Raw genomic sequence first — 18,691 nt, 5'->3', positions numbered from 1 at the left:
GTTCAGATTTAATTTGCAAATAAAATCCAACTTTAGTATTTTGAGCTGGAGTTTGTTTCTGCAGCAGCTCTCAGGTGTGTTACCTGATCGGCTGCTGATTAAATTACATTATTAATATTGATGAACACTGTCATCATCAGTCTCTCTCTCTCTCACACACACACACACACAGCTGCAGTGAAAAATAGTTTATGAAGCAGCTTCATTAACACTGATGAACGATGTGATAAGCTGTGTGTGTGTGTGTGTGTGAGTGTGTGTCCTGTTGCCTGGTAACAGCTGACATTGATTGGTCTGGTCTGTGAATTATTTATAATTGATAAATAATGGGTGTGTTTGGTTTCTGTCGTCGTGTTCAGCAGCTGCTCTCTCAGAAGGCCCGTCCCCTGCTCATGATGTCACACCACCTGTCAATCACCAACCCACCAATCAGCTTGTGTTACTGTCTCACTGCCTGGACTGAAGAACTTATGGCTCTCCAGAGGGTCTCAGTGTTAGAGACCTTCAGAAACGTCCAAGAACCCTGGTGCCAGAGACTCTTCATGGTTCATCTGCTTTGAGAAGGTTCATTACGTGTCTTCAGGCTTCGTCCAGGTTCCCTGAGTCTTCTGGAAGGTCCGCCAGAGTTACTAGAGGTTCTTGTGGTGTGTTCTGTTTTCCTCTTGGTTTTCTGTTGAGGGAATGTATTCTATGAAGAACCATAAAGACTTAAAGAACCTTGAAGATCTCAGACCACATGAATCATTCCCTACAGCACCTCAGAAACTCACCTGTGTGAGCTCAGGTGAGTTAATCATCAGTCTCAGCTTGAAACAGGCCGATCTGTGAGCTGTGCTGCCTCCTGCTGGACTGCCGAGGAACTGAACCTGAGAACAGCCTGCCTTGTTCTGCTCCTCAGCTGTTTCACATGAAGTTGTACTGTCAGTCATGTTTATCCTTGTGTGTTGTGTCTGTCATGTTGTTGCAGGTCACTGAGGCTCTGTTTCCACTGAGTGAAATATAAAACCATGATTCCACTGTAAAACGTAAGCACCACTGAACTCACTGCATTCAAATACTTTCTCCTGAGTCCACACTGCTTCATACTGAGCGCCTTCATTCGCAGATCGTCACGTTGTAATTCTCGATTTTAAAGTTGATTTTTTTTTAGTTCAAGTGTCCAATTTTCACAAAAGTATTTATTCAAATCTCGTAGGTCAGATTCAAATCCAGAAATCAACACCAAACTTCAAGATGATAAATTAAAAGTTGAACATCATGAGTCTGAATTTCACTCCTGTCCAATCAGGTTCTGTTCTGACAGCCACATGACCCATAACTCAGTCTGAGTATACTCCCGTGATCCCGTCCACTCACTGAGGTCTTGGCTAAACTGCTGTTCTGTAGGTGTGAAACTTGACTGCGATCTGAGCCGTGTAACCACAGCTTTTTAAATGAAGCGTTTTATCTGCAGCGTGCTGTGATTAGCACGTGAACATTAGCTGTAAACCAAACAACTGATCGATTAATCGAGTAAATCTGCAGATCTATGAAAAATGGAAATAATTGTTCGTTGAACAACAGTTTTTGTGTTTTTTTCACTGAACTTTATTGAGTTGTTTTGTCACGAACAGTTTATCTTTTATTCACCGTTTGTTCCAAGTAAAACTCTGATGTTCTCCACGTTCTTCAGCTTCTCTTCAGCGTGTTGAAGAACTCTTCCAGAACGTTCTCCACCTCATCCTCCTGGTAATCCCTCACCACGAACCATTCGCCGTCGTCAGCTCCTCGAATCATGGCTGACAGAGCTGCACAGAGACAGAGAGTCATTGTGACGCCGTCAGGCTCACCTGCTGACCTCACCTGTACACCCTCAGGTCTGTGAGTGAATGGGAAGCCCAGGTGCCAAGTGTCACTTCCTTTTCTGCACTCTAACGTCTGCATTTTAATTTCAGTGTTTAACCTTTAGCATGAACCCAACTTTTACCTGATTCCAAAGAAAAAGTCACGTTAATGCAACTTCACGTTTGAATCTCTGAACATGTGAAGACTTTAACAGGTGAGACTGCTCTCTCCTCCGTGTCAGCAGGTAAGGAAAGGTAAAACGAGGCATCCTCACCACGTCCCGACGACGGTCTGAATAGACACAAGGTTTTTTTCTTCATGGCGACGACTTGGCCGAGTTCGTAGCCAACGCCCAGAGACGGCTGCGTGACCTCCGCCACCACCGCTGAGGTCACAGAGAGGTCAGAAGTCAGAGACAGCACACACACACACAGAGGTCACATCACCATCACTGACGTCACACACTTGCCTGCAGACACAGCTCAGGGCAGAAGCACCTCACACACTGACATACGATAATCAGTGATCCTCACCGTCAGATTGCTGGAGCCAGTCCATGTCTCGGTCATGGATGAACTTGTCTCCTGCTGCCGAGGCGTCCTCACCTGTCCAGTCACAGCACAGCATCTCAGTGACATCACACACACGTCACAGCACAGCACAGCACAGCACAGCAGCTGTTTCACCTCAGACGCTGATGTAACAGAACTAACACGCCGTGATCCTGGCAGAGTAACGAGCTGTGTGTGTGTGTGTGTGTGTGTGTGTGTGTGTGTGTGTGTGTGTGTGTGTGTGTGTGACCTCTGACCTCTGTCGGTGAGCGTGGTGCTGCTCACGTGCTCGGTCAGCACGGTCCCGTAGCTCTGCAGCTTGTCCACGATCTTCCGATACAGATGTGCGTCATCTCTTCCGCCGCGGATGCTCCCGCAGAAATAAATCTTCATCCTCTTCAGGATCGGTTCTAACGCTTCTGCCGGTCCGCAGCTTCCTGATGCCGCTTGAACCTCTGCGCGGGGATGTGACGTGTTTCCGTACTGCTGTCCTGAGCGTAGTCTCGCAGGTATGCCACTGTTTACGGATGCCGTTGTCTCCGCTGATTGGTTGAATCGCAACAGTATGACCTCGGTAGACTCTGATTGGTGCAGGATGGAGGCGGTGACCAGCTGCGGGGTGGAGTTACCTGACAGACGGAACTCAGGGCAGAAATCGCCCAAATTCCAGGATAAAGTTTGGAAAGAAAACTTTATTAATCCCGAGCACTTTCCCAAATACTTTACAAATAAACAATAAACAAAATATAATCAACAAATAAATGATGTCTTTTTACAGATAAAACTGAGAAATTCACAAACTACCCAACAGAAAAAAATCATACAAATTAACACATTAAACAATGAACACATTAATGTATCCAGAACTGTAGCACAACATGATTCTGAGAACTTTTACCTTAAACGTACTTTGATGACACTTTTGCTGTAGTACAGAAGTATCACCTGCACGTTGTGTTGTCATTACTCTTTGTGTTAAAAGTCAAAGTTCTCGTGAGTCGTGGTTACGTTGAAGATTAATAATATGGTTCATGGTGTGAAGAGTAAATTGGATTATGAAGTGGTTAATCTTACAAATGAAGAGCGAATGAACTGAATTATGCTTCCGATGAAATCGTCTCCGCTCATCTGTAATTCTGTAAGTTTTGCTTTTCAAACTGCCATTACTCCTCTGAAACAAGGACGACGATCACTGTGACTTCGGCCGAAACCCAGAGACTTTATTTGAGTGTCTGTACAGGAACTATAAATACATCTGAATATGAAAAAAATCCTACAGACTCAACAAAACATGTACAGATGAGAAAAGGTTCATTAACACAAAGCTTCAACAGAACCAGCTCCACTCAAAGGCCGTCGTCAGGAGCTGTCATGGTCTTCATCAGTACATGGACTCCGCTCAGCTGTCGCATGCTGTTGAGATTCTACACAGACCTTTGAGTTGTGATCATTCTGTGATTTTAGGTTCCAACAATAAGAATTTACACAGAGACGGAAACTTTCCTCAGTTAAAAGACAACTGACAGCGTCTCTGAGTGTGTGGGGCCCTCAGCGAGACCCTCAGCGGGCCCTCAGCAAGGCCCCCAGGCTCCTCACTGTGGCATTGAGCGTTAGTTCAGGCACATCTCGGGCCACCCGCTGCATGGGAGCCAAGTTGGGTCCTTCCAAAGAGTCCAGCAACCCTGAAACAACAGCAACGGAAGGTTGTTGTCGACCCCCGCAGGTAAACAGGTCACAATCCATCACATGACATCAGCACGTTCATGCACACATTAATGTGACGTCAGGTGCACAGGTGTGTGTCTTACCTTCTACGATCTTGTGGTACGCAAAGTGCAGGTAGAGCAGGAAGAGCATGTGCAGCAGAGAGAGAGTCCCACAGAGGAGGAGACGAGGAGTTTGACCGACCGTACGAGACAGCAGAGCTGCCACCTGATAGGAGGACACACAGGAAACCAGGTGAGTCTACAGCTGAGGGACAACCAGGGGCTGATGGGAAATATAGTCCTCACCATACGCAGAGTGGACAGTCCTCCAACCACCAGCCACAGGACGTAGAACAGGAAGTGGAAGTGGATGTTGTAGGTGATGAGGAGGACGGCGCAGTGACCAAACAAACCGTAACCCTGACAACGGCAAACAGGAAGCAGATTAAAAATACTGACCTACCAGTCTGTACACGATTACCACAGTTCAGATGGTACTGATACTGTGTGTACTGTGTGTTTACTGTATATTCAGTGTAAGTGTTGTTGTAGTTCCAGTACTGACCAGCAGGGACAGCATCTGCAGCATGGTGATCTGAGCGTTGACCAGGTACGCGAGGAAATAGATGAAGGAGGAAACACCGAGCCAGTAACCAAAACACGTTCCTATGGCAGTGCCCATCAGAGTGCCCTCCCTCTGCGCACGCACACGCATGCACACACACACACACACCACTCATCAGTGACCAGCAGCTCATCATCCTCATTATTCAGTTTAGTATCACCTCGCTGTCGTGCTGATGAATGTGCAGAGTGAAGACGCTGTGTGTGTGTGTGTGTGAGTGAGTGTGTGTGTTCATACAATTACGGTTCCTGAGGTCTTCATTCCGTGCAGCAGGATGGCCACCAGAGTGAAGACCAGCATCAGAGGACCGTACAGCTCACCTGCGATCTTCTACACAGGAAGTACAAACTGTCAGCAGACACAAACCTGAACCTGATCCTGAACCTGATCCTGAACCTGAACCTGATCCTGATCCTGATCCTGAACCTGATCCTGAACCTGATCCTGAACCTGATCCTGATCCTGATCCTGAACCTGAACCTGATCCTGAACCTGAACCTGAACCTGATCCTGAACCTGAACCTGAACCTGATCCTGAACCTGATCCTGATCCTGATCCTGAACCTGATCCTGATCCTGAACCTGAACCTGATCCTGAACCTGATCCTGAACCTGATCCTGATCCTGAACCTGAACCTGATCCTGAACCTGATCTTGCGTACGTGGTTACCTGTGGGAAGTTGATCATGCGGACAGGTATCATGGACTCAATCAGCCTGGGAGACACAGAGCAGATGACAGTCAGACCCAGCAGAAAACAGGAAACATCTGACAGGAAACAGGAAGGGGAGGGTCCTACCTGCTGCGGACCTGAACCGGTTCCACGTCAAAGTACGGCCTCAGGATGTCGATGTTGGCGTAAAGGTTAAAGGCTCTGGACGCCTGACGCTTCCCCGCCTGCCACACCTGGACACAGCACACAGGTATCAGGTCTCAGCTACACCTGATCCAACAAGTTCGGAAGGCAGAGACAAAAAAGTCCACACCGAGGTCTGGACCAGACACTGAGACACACAGACACTTCCCGCAGCTGCTTCAGCATAAAGGCTCTTCACCAGAAGGCTTTTACTGTGAAAGACACCAACCAACGATTCATAGAAACAGTAGAACCAATCGGTCGATTAATCGGCTGGTCGAGCCACAGGAAATTAATCAGAAACTATTTTACTCATTGATCTTTTTTTTTTGCTGGTTCCAGCTTGTTCAGAGTGAGACTTTGGTCACAGTGAACGTTTGGGACAGAAGTCTGAAGACGTGCTCAGCAGCACTGCTCCAACATTTTACAGACAAAACAATCAGTTGATCGGAAAAATAATTCTCTGATTAATCATTAATGAACAGAATCCAGAGGATCTGCCACAGTCCCGTCAGTGCTGCACCCAGTGTGAGACAGACGGGATGTCAGGGCTCATCCACCCTCCACAGGAACTCAGATTAAAGTCTGTTATTATGATCATGGATTGATCCGCTGAGTATTTTTCCATTTAATCGATTAGTTGTTTTATCTATAAATAATAATGTTCATGTTCAGATGTTTCCTCAGAGCCCAGAGTCTTTAAAGGTCTGCTCATGTCTGACAGATTCAGTTTACACTAACGCTGTCTCTCTCCTCAGAACACCTGTTTACAGTGCAGCTGTGCTGACAGGTGTTTCTGTTTATATGAATAAGAATAGAGTGAATAACAGAATCACCTGTCAGCACAGAGATCCTGCAGGTGAATCCACACCTGTGTGAAACGGTCTGAACACAGACTGAACATCACATCACAGGACTGTGGGACCAGACCAGCTTAGGCTGAGACAGGTGTTCCTAATAAACCGGTCCTCCTCATGAAATCCCTGCAGAACTCTGAACACCTGAACACCTGGCCTGAGGCGACACATTCTCTCGACGCAGTTCACGTGTGTTAAACGGTGTGTGAATGGATCATCGCTGACCCGCGTCCTGAGTGGGACTCACCTCGTCGGCCACCTGTCGGCCCAGCTGACCCTTTAACCCCTTCATACCCAGAAACTCTCCGTCATCGGCGTTGTCGTCTTCTGTGGCAGCCGCCTCCGCTGCCACCTCCTCCTCCTCCTTCATCCTCTGGTGCATCTCCCCCATGTCCTCAAAGCTGGAGCCCGACGTGTCATCCATGTTCTCCATGTCAATGACCGCCGATCCGCCACCCTGGAACACGTGAGGAAACAAGGGAGGAAACACACAAGGAAGCAAGGATCGATCTCAGCTCTGATTAATGAAGACGTCTAATCGATTAATTGTCTGATTAATTCTGTCATATCTGATTAATCGTCATTTTAAAAGTCAAAACTCAACATCTGCTGTTGAAACTTCCTCAGGTGATGATCTCAGCAGTAAAAGTAGAAAGTGGCAGAACTTTGAAACAAGCAAAGTACTGAGTTACTACTGAACGACAGGTTAGGTTAACCTGGTTATCCCCCGGCCTGTTAGTTAGCTGGCTAGCTGGCTGGTCAGTTAGCGGATTAGCAGGTTAGTCACGGGTTCATTTGTAGGTGAGCAGGTTCGCCTGTTACCTGTGTTGTTACCTGTGTAGTTACCTGTGTAGCAGCGTGTTAGATGGCCTGTTAACTGGTTAGCAGTGTGTTTGTTAGCAGGTTAGCCTGTTAGCTCACCTGGATGAGGTTGTCGTCAAAGCTCCCCCACGGTTCCGCGTTCGTGTTTCTGCTCCCGGAGCCCACAGACATTTTTCCCGCGGCAGCAGCAGTTTATCCGGCGGTGTACCGTGTCTGTCCCGTGTCGGTGACGGTGTGACTGTTCCCTCAGTGGACACACGGAGTCCGATCTCCGCAGAAACAACGAAACTCTGATGTCTGAGTCACTAAAATCCACATAACAACATTAGGACGCAGCTGAACCTCCGCTCCCCACGCACGGCAACGTCACGCAAACGGCGTGACGTGGGCCGGAAATATCGCGAGATTCTAGTCGGTGGCATACACACACGGCCCGTGACAACAGTACGTCTCGTCTTATACAGTCTATGGTCTCGACCAGACACAACAGTGAGTTGTGTTAAGGTTGGAGCCCGTAAATCATTATTTACACACATCGTATCGTTTTTATAAGAAAGTAATTTATTTAACATAACATTACTAATGACTTTAGGAGAAGCCCACACAGTCTCTCTGCTGAGAGGAAAACTTCAATAACCGCAGTGTCCGCCGGTCACCACAGGGGGGCAGTATCGCTCTTCTGATAACGAGATGTTTCAATTCTCGCGATATCCTCATTTCCGGTTAATGTGGTCTTGCATTGTTTTTTTTCCCTGAAGTGATCGTGACATTGGATTCCGGCCGGTGAGACGTACCGGCATTTAACGGAGGTCTCTTTCGGTGCAACGAGTCACTTAACTCTCTTGGATTATTTATGACATCGAAGTCGAGGGTCTACAACAAAGGCACACGGTGAGTTCGACCGGCTGCGACTCCGAGAACGGCTGAGATGACGCCGATAATGTCGGAGCTAGTTTAGCTAGCACTGTTAGCTCAGCTGTTACATCTGACGGCTGTCGGCCCTGATTCGCCTCAGCCTCATAAAGGTGGGCTTTAGGTTTAAGTTTAAAGGCGTTACTATGTTTTAGTGTAGATTTAAAAAACATCCTTGTCGACAGATAAAGGCCATGGTGTAATAACGCAGAGCTGCCTGAGCTAAACACTGCGTGACCTCCAGCCGGTGACAAACCATTGTACGATAAACCAGCGTGAGTCCAGCCTGATATCTGAAGGTTTTCCATCCAGTAAAAAGTCTGAATCATTGTGTCCCAGGACACGGTTACTACGATACATACGCCCTCGTTTCATTAGACTCTAAAACGAAACTCAGGGAATCTCATACTCAGAACAGTCCGAGCACAGTCACCTCAGTAAAGATGCCAAACTTTTAGATGCGATTCCTCTCTCGTAGTTTCAGAGTCGAGAGCAGGGGTACAACGGCTGTAACATATAAGATGTTATTAAGTGAAGTGCTGCTGGGTCATCTGTATGTATGGTGAGCTTATTGGGACCTTTCAGATGTATGGAAAGCGTGAAGTTGCTCTGCCCGCTGTGCACCCTGCCGGACAAACCCGACAACATTAAAATGTGTTGTTTTTGTATGGAGTCTGGCGAGTAGAACTGACACAGCTGCGTTACGTTCACTCGAGGTTAATATGGAGCCGCGCTGTCAGCCGTGTTGATTGTCCTCCGTCATATCTGAGCAAACCACTCACACGTGTAATGCGGGTGTTCGTGTTAGATTTGAATACACTGCAGCAGCTGACGGAGTAAGCCGGCCCCCCTCCGCGGGGCCCTCCCTCGGGTGAGAGTGTACGTGCGGGCCGACGAGCAGTGATGGCGGACAGGCAGGGCAGAGTTTCCTCATTCCTTTGAACCCTGACTCCAGAAGAGGAAAAACAAAGAAGCCCCGGGTTTATTCCACTGTTCGCGACGGAGCCCGGAGTCGACATAAGCGCCTGTTTTCAGCGTCGGTGTGTGGTGATTTACCCGCAGCATGAGGTACGGTACCGGAGGATTTCCTGACTCAGTGCGCCATATTAGCCCCGACTTAGCCTCCACATGGCCCTGTTACTGGAGTTTAGGAAAATAAACCTGCTGCACAGATGTTATTAGACAGAATAATGTGATTTCTTACAGAGAAATAACAAAGCGAGAGATGTCAGCTGTCAGATCTTAGCTCAGTAAAAATATACGGACAGTATTCAGGTTAAAACCAGGAGCTGGAACACTGCGTTAGCTCGTTCATTGTTTTTACATGTGCACTCCTGGAATATTTTTGTATATAAGTAATATTTTACTGTTGAAGCTGATCGAGGTGGATCTAAGTTTAACTGCTTTATGTTCTGTTCTTTAATGTGCAGCAATACATCACATTCATTTAGTAATTAGAACCATTAACCATAAAGTGGCTCCAGCTGCATGTGAAAGGTGAAGTACAAACAGTAACAGATTGTGGAGGTACTGCAGTACAGCTGCCTCAGACCTGTGTGGGTGCAGTGCTGTGGACATGGCTCTGTCCCACCACTTTAACATCAGGTAAACATGACTGTTAACTTAGCACACGTGGAAGATAACAGGTGTGTGTTTCAGAAGCTGGGAGCATTTTGTGCTGTGAGTCTCTGTGCTCTGTAAACTGCTGATTCATTATGTTTATACAACATCAGAAAACAGTTCAGATCTGCCACCACAGTTTCCCTGAGTCAGAGTTTGTGTCGTCGAGTGTCTGATGTTGCACAGCCAACGTTATCATCAGGTTAAGATAAGAAACACAGCAAAGGTTCAAACTTAAGAACTTTAAAAGTGACTTTTTATGATTAACTGATTATCGAAGGAGTTGGTGTTGATCGATTAATCGACTCATCATTTCGCCTCTGAAGACATTTGAGGACAAAACCTTTTACTCTGGAAAATAGTTTTGAACGTTTGTACAATTTACAAGAAGAATTGAGGAGCTGATCAGCTGATTCATCAGATCAGTGGCAGAAACCAGAGTTAGCTACGAGCCTGTTCTGCAGAAATATTCTGAGTGATAATCGTTTTTCCTGCAGGTCTCAGAGTCTTTAAAAGCATCAAACTGTTGCTTCAAACAGGCACCACGTACATTAGATTTATAAAGGGCTGGAATATTTCTGGTCACATTCATTGATGAATCATATTACTAAGAACCAGAGTTAAAACAGCTGGGAGGATCAATGGATGTTCTTGATAAATTGTAGATGTTATTGTTGCCACTGGCTTCCTGTTATTCCCCTGATGAACCTTCCATTTAACCTGCTCGCGTGTAAACACAGCTGTGCTGATGGCAGCAGAAGGTGGAGGTCAAAGGTCAGCCTGTTGTTTTTCCTCAGAGAGAGTGAAGCAGGTTCTTATCAGCGGCAGGTTCAGGGATCAGCTGACTGACTGTTCGCAGCCGATATCAAAACAGCGCCGCACCCTCAGGCAGCCCCCCCACCCCCCATCCCTCTGAGCGAACAACAGTCATGTGACACATGATTCAATAAGTTGGATCCATTTCATATAGGTGCAGTTTCCATGACAACAGATCCACAAATATATGTTAATGATAACAGCTGGATGGAGATGATAAATACGAGCACTGCTGCTCTGTGAGACAGGGAGTGTGTCCTCACCAGGTCTTCACTGCTCCTGTTTGTGTGAAGTGCTGCGGTGTCCCCGGCAGTTTGCAGGAGTGCAGCTGTGTCTCTGGACTTTGTCAGACGTTTCTATATTAGCGAGGACTGTTGACCAGCTGTGTCTGAAAATAGTTTGGCGGTTTAACTGGTTTAACCCCAGAGGATCCTGGTGACCACTCAGCCCTCTGACCAGTCACAAAGCACAATGCAGCCGTGGTCACAAACATCATGAGTGTCACCTGAGGCTTCACCACCGCTCAGTCTGTCCCACCACAGGCTGAGCTGGGGGGCAGGCTGAGCTGTGGTCAGCTGCCTCAGTCCCAGTGTGACAGGAAGAACAGAAACACCTGAGCACGAGACACTGAAGCTTCAGCTCTGCAGGATTCAGCCTGTGATCACATGACCTCGGCCACACTGACATCACCCAGCCGTGGCACCGTGCTCTCGGTATCAAGGACAAATGATCTAATTCTGTCATAAGCCCAAAAATATCACATGGTCTAACCCTGAGGTAAAAATAGAGACATTTATAAAACTAATGATCATTTTCATTAATCTGCTGATTATTTATATTAATTATTTCAGGGATTAAAGTTCAGTCAGTTTTGGTCAGAACTTCTGTCCTTTTCATTATTTGTCTGTTTAAACTTGATGTTTTCATTTGGTGTATTGATGTAAATGGGATCTAAGGGACATGTCTGTGCCTCCGTCCTGCCTCTGAGCGTACACCCCAGGACAGAGGACATACGTCCATGAAGCCTGACTTTACTGTGATGTTTTGATGAATCTGCATCAGTTTTCAATTAGTCTGCTATTGATCAGTTACTCGACCAATCACTGAAGCTGTTATTGTAATGCTCCGTCAGTCAGAGGACACAGGAACGTAATGAGGGAGGACGAATGGAACAATGAACAATGGCCTGTCTTTATAAAGATGAGTGCTGTCATGTGACCTCAGTGCAGCACAGAACGGGACAGACGTGATTTGATTGACAGTTTTGATTTTAAACACGGTTTTAATGAGAACCAGGAACAGGAAGCTCAGACGATCAGGTGTTCCTGTCAACTGATGTTGATAAGAACGAGGAGAAAAGCAGAAGTGAGGGATGAGGAAAGAGTGCAGCGTTACTCCAGAAAACAGAAGAGAAAGTAAAAACTGTCCATGTGTGTCCTCCTCTCCTTTCAATAGAACAGAATAGAATGGCCTTTATTGTCATTGAACAATGTCCAACAATATTACAGTGGCACTTCCCTCTAAGCTGTGTGTGTGTGTGTGTGTAATAAATACAGAGAAGAAATGAAAAATATACATAAAGATAAGAAGCAGAGAAATGACAGACGGTGTCACATGACACCACATGTATTTACAGCAGCACTGACCGTGTCTGTTATTCTGTGACACTGATCAGATCATGAACACGATCAGTGTCAGCTTTTCCCTTATTAATAGTTTCATTGCCTGTTTTATTTTGACAGTGTCCCCTCTGTGTCCTCTTTCCTGTCCAGGATGCCACCGGCAGAGGCAGCAGCCGGCGGCCTGAAGCAGTGCCGGCAGGCCCAGGGTCAGCTAGACGACGCCATCAACGGCGTGATGAAGGCTGAGCAGCAGCTGAGAGAAAATGCCCGAGAGGTCAGAACCTTCATCATCCTCTTCCTCGTCTGACTGTCTGTATTCGGATGTGAACGCTGATGCTCGGAGTTTCTAAAGTTTCTAAAGTCAGTTACATCCTCAGGTGTCCGTCACACCTGAGTGATGAGTCAGAGCTGGTTAACCAGCAGACTGCAGCTGATCACAGGGTGTTACCTGGTAACGTTACCTGCTTCCAGCTTCTCACACACGAGGGTTCGATGCTTCTCTCGGGCTTTAACAGATTCTGTGGTTTTGTTTGAAACATTTAAAAACGTCTAACTTGATTTTACTCGATCGTCGCTCACTTCAGAGACAGAACAGTTTGGATGAATCCGTAATGAAAGTAAAGTCAGTTGCAGATCTACAGCTGATTTATTGGCTGAGCCTGATCACAGCCCCGGTGGCTCAGGACAGACTGGGGGACGTCACTGTGTCTGAGCCTCTGATCCTCGTCCATCAGTCAGCACTTTGACCACAGACATTCATCAGTCCTTTGTCCTCACCTCATCACTGCTGACTCACTCTGTGAGGGAGTGAGGGAGAAAACATGTGACCAGAGGTGGAGCTGGTCGAGTCAGCATATAAAAGCCTGTAGAGAGAGAGAGAAAGAGAGAGAGAGCAGGTGGTAGAGTCAGTATATAAAAGAGAGACCAGCTCACTGTTGGACTGGGAACAGCTTCAGGTACTGGGCTCTGCTGTGGTCTGGGTTAGGCTGCTGTTGTGTCTGCTCCTTCTCCTGTGCAGCTTCAGGTGAGTCTCTACCTGTGTGTTCACGTGTCTGATGTGTGTGCGTCCACAGAGAAGCAGCAGCTCCTGAGCGGAGACGGTGGGACGAGCTGTGTCTGCTGTGTGTTCAGAGCTGAATAACAGTGTGTCTGCTGCATGTCTCACCTGTGCGTCTCGCCCGTGTCCCCCAGGTGCGTTCGGAGCTTCAGAGCTGTGTGAGCCGTCAGCAGGAGGCGCTGCGCTGCAGAGAGGTGTGGCTGCTCGGTCAGATCGAGCTGCTGGAACAGCTGAAGATGGAAACCCTGCAGCAGCAGCTGCACCAGCTGCACTGGGTAACTGCACACTTTACCAGCTCCTGCCACCAGGGCGGAGCACCGCCTTTATCTCACAGGAACGTGGAACATACAGAACACACGCGTGGAACGAGAACACGGCCGGATTTTGACCTGCTGTGTGTGCTCTGTTTCAGCTCAGAGGTCAGTTTGATGTGATCGCTCATCAGCTGCAGAACTCCAACAGCAGCAACGACCTGAACAACCAGCTGACCAGCTGCATGGAGAAGTAAGTACACACACCTACATCTGTGACAGCAGGAGGTCTGTGAGAAACACGGAGTAAGAGGAGGCTGGCACCTTCATCAGGCCTCACCTTCCTCTGTCAGCTCCCTCCGTTTGGCTCTGAGGGCGCAGCAGAGCACAGCGGGGCGCAGCAGGGTGTAGCTCCTCTCCTTAAACATGGCGAGTTCAGACCTGACCCTGAGACTTCAGCTAACGCTGAGGATGAGGAGGGATTCACTGAATGACAGTCTGTCCTCACACAGCCTGATCTGTGAATCCTCAGCCTTCTGTCTCAGTGTCTGTAGTTTTCGTCGGCGTCGAGCTCGGTGTCTGTAGCTGCAGCTCGTTTCTTTACTTTCACTGAAAATATGCAGCTTCAACACAAACATGTGGAACTGGATCAAACTCCAGCGACTGCACAGCCTCAGTTAGCAAACGAGCACAGACGTGACTTATTCTAACTACGGTCTACTCATCATCAGCAAACTGAGAGAGCATCAGGACACCATCATGTCCCAGAGCCCGAGGAGACTCCACTTCCTGAGGACATCATCATCTCTGATGTCCCTCCTGCAGAACTTCATTCAGAATCCTGCAGTTTTTAACTTTCCTTCAGTTTCACAGTGATCCAGTGAGAGGTGTGTGTCCATCCATGGTCCACTGCAGACAGCAGCTGATCACCGCTGATCACCGCTGATCACCGCTGATCACCGCTGATGACCGCTGATCCAGCTGATCACAGCTGATCCAGCTGATCACAGCTGATCACAGCTGATCCAGCTGATCACAGCTGATCACAGCTGATGACCGCTGATCACAGCTGATCCAGCTGATCACAGCTGATCACAGCTGATCACAGCTGATCACAGCTGATCACAGCTGATCCAGCTGATCACAGCTGATCCAGCTGCTGTTACTGGGACAGTCTGACTGAATGAGATCAGGTGCAGGGTAAACACAGCTGACAGGACAGTTCAGTGTAGGTGTGGAAAGCAGTTGTTGATGATTTGATAAAATCAAGGCTAGATTTAATGTTGATAATGGAGGAGGATGAGGATGGAGATGATGATGAAGGGGTATGTTTGTTTTCTCCTCCTGTGTGTGCAGGTTGTCCTCACTAAGCCTGACACCTGAGGAAACCCCTGAGATGAGTTTCCACGCCGACACTCGCTCTCTGAGGCAGGCCATCACCTCGTTTGGCAGCATCACTGCACAGGTAACACACACTCATGCAAACAGACACACACACACACACACACACACACACACACACACACACGTTCTATGGACTGTGTAATGCTGACCGGGTATTTTCTGTACTTCCTGTTTGCAGCTTGTGGAGGGTGTGTCCTCTCAGAGCCCTGACCCCCAGAGAGGTCAGGGGCAAAGCTGTCCAATGGCAGCCAAGACACAGGTAAGTCTACCCAGCAGGTACATCTGTTTGACGTGCTGCTCCTGTGGAGAACCAAAGCGCACCTGAGAGTCCAGGACATCACACAGCAGCAGCACCGCACCTGTGCTGTGGTCCATCACTCAGTCCAGAGCTCTGAGGTGTTTCTGATTGGACAGGTCCGCCCACCTGTAATCGTTTTACTGATTGAGGTGATACTGGTGTGAGTTTGTGGCCCACAGAGGATCTGGGATCCGGATCAGTCTAATCTGACGTTGTGGATCTGTGTTTCTGCAGAAGACGGAGGTCGGGTCTCTGGGCGACTGGTTGTTGGGAACTCGTCAAACCAGCGGCACTCTTATTGGTTACCAGTCCAGCAGGAACCCTCAGGATTGGCTGATGTCACACAAGGAGAGCAAGGTGAGAGGCGTCTTCAGATGTTTGATCCAGAGCCAGAGAAATCCACTGCCATGTACGATGAAGGAGCGAAGCAGCTTCTCACAGTAGCTCAGAAAACGTGTTGCAGTCAGAGTCAGGTCACGGTTTCAGCTCAGAGTTTCATCAGCTGTGTTTACCTGCGGTTGTTTTACCTGTGACTCAGCTGTTTCCAGGGAAGGATAATATAACATAACGTTGTAGTTTGAGGCTAAAACTGTTCAGGGCAGAGACACTGTGAAGGGATCCATTCACTGAAAATGTCCTGTTGTTGTTGGACTGACTTCCTGGGTGTCTCTGCAGACTTCCTGTCCCATCCTGGCCTCTGTGGACTTCCTGCAGGCCTGGGGTCAGCTCAGGGACCTGGAGGCGTGGTTGCTCCAGGACCAGATGCCCGTCGGCAGGGAGAGGACCAGCAGCAGCTGCAGCTCCTCCTTCTCCATCGAGAAGATCGATGAATCAGAGTTCGCCGTCGCCCCCGAGGAGGAGGAGCTGAGCGACTGGCTCATCGCCCCTCCCACCATTGCCATGGAGACCATGTCAGATGCAGAGCGGTGGCGGCAGGTGTTGAAGCCTTTTGAGGACGGCTGGTCATCCAGCGATTGGCTGGCCGGCTCGAGCCGCCCGGCCGCCGACTGCTCATCCTGCTGCCAGACCGCCAGGGCCGTGGAGATCGAGAACCTGGGCCAGCTCAAGTGCCTGAAGACCCCGCCCGCCTCCAGCCCCATCTCCCCGCCCCCAGCTGTGACGGCCCTGGAGGCGTGGCTGCAACAGACGGTGCCGGTGCAGCAGAACTGCAGGGCCAACGAGCTCTGCTCCACCTACTCCGAGTGTGTCTGTGAGGAGAACTGTGGGAAAGAAGCTCTGAGCTTCTGGCTGCTCCAACAGGACGGACGGGACAAGAACGGAGTCCCCGTGGCCAAGAACGCCCTGCCCACAGACAAGAACGCCCCCCCCTCCGTGAAAACTGCCCCATCCACACCGTACTGCAGAGAGCAGGAGCAGAAGGTAACAGCAGCTCTTTAATCCTCATTCTCAGATCTGAGATCAGGTCTCAGATCCATCATGTGAGTCAGGACTGATTGTGTCTCCTCAGGTTCACGCCATCCTGGAGGCCTGGCTCCACCCCACCAACTCCACCTCCACCACCTCCTCCTGCAGGACTCCTCTACAGGTTTTCAGCTCCTCCCTCTCTGGCTGTGTGGTTCCTGAGGAGGAGAAGGCCAGCAGGGAGGACCACAGCACCCAGTTCAAGTCTCCCTCTTTCTCCTCCCCCTCCCCATTCCAGCTTCCTCTGAATCCAGACCTGTGGGTCCTCCCAGGAAAGACTCTGACTCCTGCTCCGGGGTCAGGAGGTCAGCACAGCCCAGCTGAAGAGGAGGACAAGTGGCTGCTGAAGAAGAGGAGTCAGGCTCAGGTAACAGGCCAGCAGGGATTGTTCAGGTGGTGGGGTCAGAGAACGAGAGCAGGCGAGCAGCGGCCATGTTGGATGTGACCTGGGTTCAGTTTATTATGAAGGTTTGTGATGTGGGCTGTCTCGTGTCCTCAGGAGCGCCTGGTGTTACCTACGGTCTGTGACCTGTTCTCCTGCATGAAGGTGGGCGGAGACAAAGAAAAATGGCTGCACAAAGCTCCTATACAGGTGAGTGCAAAAAAGCAGGTATCTCCTCTGCTGCTTTACACTCACTGCCCCCTCCCCTGACCCCCCGCCCCCCACACGCCCCGATGCCACCTGAGGGTCCGCTCTTCACTTGTGTCCCTGCTTTCCTTCCAGATGTGACGATGACATGACGATGACTCTTCTTCTTCTGCTCACTTTATTGCTGATCAGCGCACACGACTACAATGATCTATCCAATGCCACCTTCTTCCTGTGACATCATGACGCGGAGCCACGCCTCTCCTCCAATCAGGATCAGAACAATCAGGAGGCAGACTGTGGGGATTAAATAATATGAGCTCAAGCTTAAAGCTGTGTAAGAGCTTTCAGCCACGTCTCTCTGTCTTCATCTGGAGGAATAAAGTGATGTGGCTGAAAGCTCAGGAGCCTGTTTCCTGTCTGATCATCCGAAGAGTCGCCTCAGTTCATTTACCTGATCAGTTATTGATCAGTTATTAAAGTCACTTTCTAAACAAAAACACCAAACACCCCCGATGACGATGCTCCGACAGGAAACAGCTCGCATTTGTTTTGAGTTTGTCATCAGCTGATCCTGATGGGGGACGGGGGGGTGTTAATAGCAGGGTGGGTGGGGTTAGTGACATATAAATAACATATATATATATATATATATATATATCTCCATACATAGTAACTTTTATTTTAATGGATCTGATTCTAACAGCTGTTTTTATGACACTTCCTGTTTGGTGGAATTCTCCTTTTCTGTTTTTTTTTTTTCCGTGAACCTGCTGAGACCTGCAGAGATCCACTTCCTGTCTGTCCAGACTGCCCTCTGCTAATTTTAGTTTCCATGACAACACCTGGTCTCTGTGAGTTTCATCACATCAGACGCAGAGTCTGATTGGTGGAGCTCGCTGTGTCATCAGCTGCCTGGCAGACTCAGTTCAGGGAAGAAAACACCTCCTGAAATCTATAGAATCAAAGAGAAAGAATTTCATTTCCCAGAATGCCTTGTGTGGAGTCAGCAGACAGGTCACATGACTCTGCTGTCAGCAGTGATTGGTGCTTTTTATTGAAGCTCTGCTGTGTTTTTTTTTTGGGGGGGGGGCTTCTGTGATGTCATCACTTCTCTCCTGCTGTGATTCTCTACAGTAATAAAACATAATGACATCATCGCTGTGTCTGTGACATCACCGTGATCTTTCACTGCAGTAAAAGTTCTAAAAACACTCAGTCACAGGTGAACTTCCTGTCAGAGTTCAGGTGCTGCAGCACCTGCATGAGCTCCAGCTGTTAAATCCGTGGACCGGGGTCTTCTCTCCACCAAGTTCTGTGCAATTCAGTTTGTAGGTTTTGTGTAAACCTGCTGACAAACGAACAGGTGTGAAAGCGTAACCTGCTGCAGGTGACGAGCAGCGTCTGTTACTTGCTGGCGTTTGTGAACCTGCTGAAGTGAAGAAAAAAGATTCACCTG

The 18,691-nt window shown here is 48.5% G+C and overlaps 3 protein-coding genes across 4 annotated transcripts; 1 reads left to right on the top strand and 2 right to left on the bottom strand.

The window, feature by feature from the left end:
- Positions 1-1,574: 1,574 nt before the first annotated feature.
- On the bottom strand, positions 1,575-2,873 carry dnph1 (2'-deoxynucleoside 5'-phosphate N-hydrolase 1). Its single transcript, XM_041049161.1, has 4 exons — positions 2,633-2,873; positions 2,358-2,429; positions 2,099-2,209; positions 1,575-1,787 (listed from the first exon to the last, which is right to left on the bottom strand). The coding sequence occupies exons 1-4, from the start codon at positions 2,766-2,768 to the stop codon at positions 1,669-1,671; spliced, it is 438 nt and encodes a 145-aa protein (XP_040905095.1). The 5' UTR covers positions 2,769-2,873; the 3' UTR covers positions 1,575-1,668.
- A 695-nt stretch (positions 2,874-3,568) lies between these two features.
- Positions 3,569-7,606, bottom strand: yipf3 (Yip1 domain family, member 3). Its single transcript, XM_041049159.1, has 9 exons — positions 7,341-7,606; positions 6,667-6,876; positions 5,506-5,612; positions 5,377-5,422; positions 4,944-5,036; positions 4,647-4,778; positions 4,388-4,501; positions 4,184-4,307; positions 3,569-4,057 (listed from the first exon to the last, which is right to left on the bottom strand). The coding sequence occupies exons 1-9, from the start codon at positions 7,410-7,412 to the stop codon at positions 3,936-3,938; spliced, it is 1,020 nt and encodes a 339-aa protein (XP_040905093.1). The 5' UTR covers positions 7,413-7,606; the 3' UTR covers positions 3,569-3,935.
- A 370-nt stretch (positions 7,607-7,976) lies between these two features.
- Positions 7,977-17,734, top strand: ncoa4 (nuclear receptor coactivator 4). 2 transcript variants are annotated; one of them, XM_041050065.1, is made up of 11 exons: positions 7,977-8,132; positions 12,362-12,485; positions 13,403-13,543; positions 13,681-13,772; positions 14,876-14,984; positions 15,102-15,182; positions 15,456-15,578; positions 15,897-16,601; positions 16,690-17,010; positions 17,143-17,235; positions 17,368-17,734. In XM_041050065.1, exons 1-11 carry the CDS (start codon positions 8,095-8,097, stop codon positions 17,371-17,373), a joined length of 1,833 nt encoding a protein of 610 aa, XP_040905999.1. In that variant the 5' UTR covers positions 7,977-8,094; the 3' UTR covers positions 17,374-17,734. The 2 variants fall into 2 exon arrangements, with proteins under 2 accessions (XP_040905999.1, XP_040906000.1); XM_041050066.1 differs by lacking the exon at positions 7,977-8,132 and adding an exon at positions 8,983-9,221.
- Positions 17,735-18,691: the final 957 nt, after the last annotated feature.

The sequence above is a fragment of the Toxotes jaculatrix genome, chromosome 11 (genome assembly GCF_017976425.1).
Source record: "Toxotes jaculatrix isolate fToxJac2 chromosome 11, fToxJac2.pri, whole genome shotgun sequence".
Lineage (NCBI taxonomy): Eukaryota > Metazoa > Chordata > Actinopteri > Toxotidae > Toxotes > Toxotes jaculatrix.
This window is presented reverse-complemented; position numbering and strand designations above follow the sequence as displayed.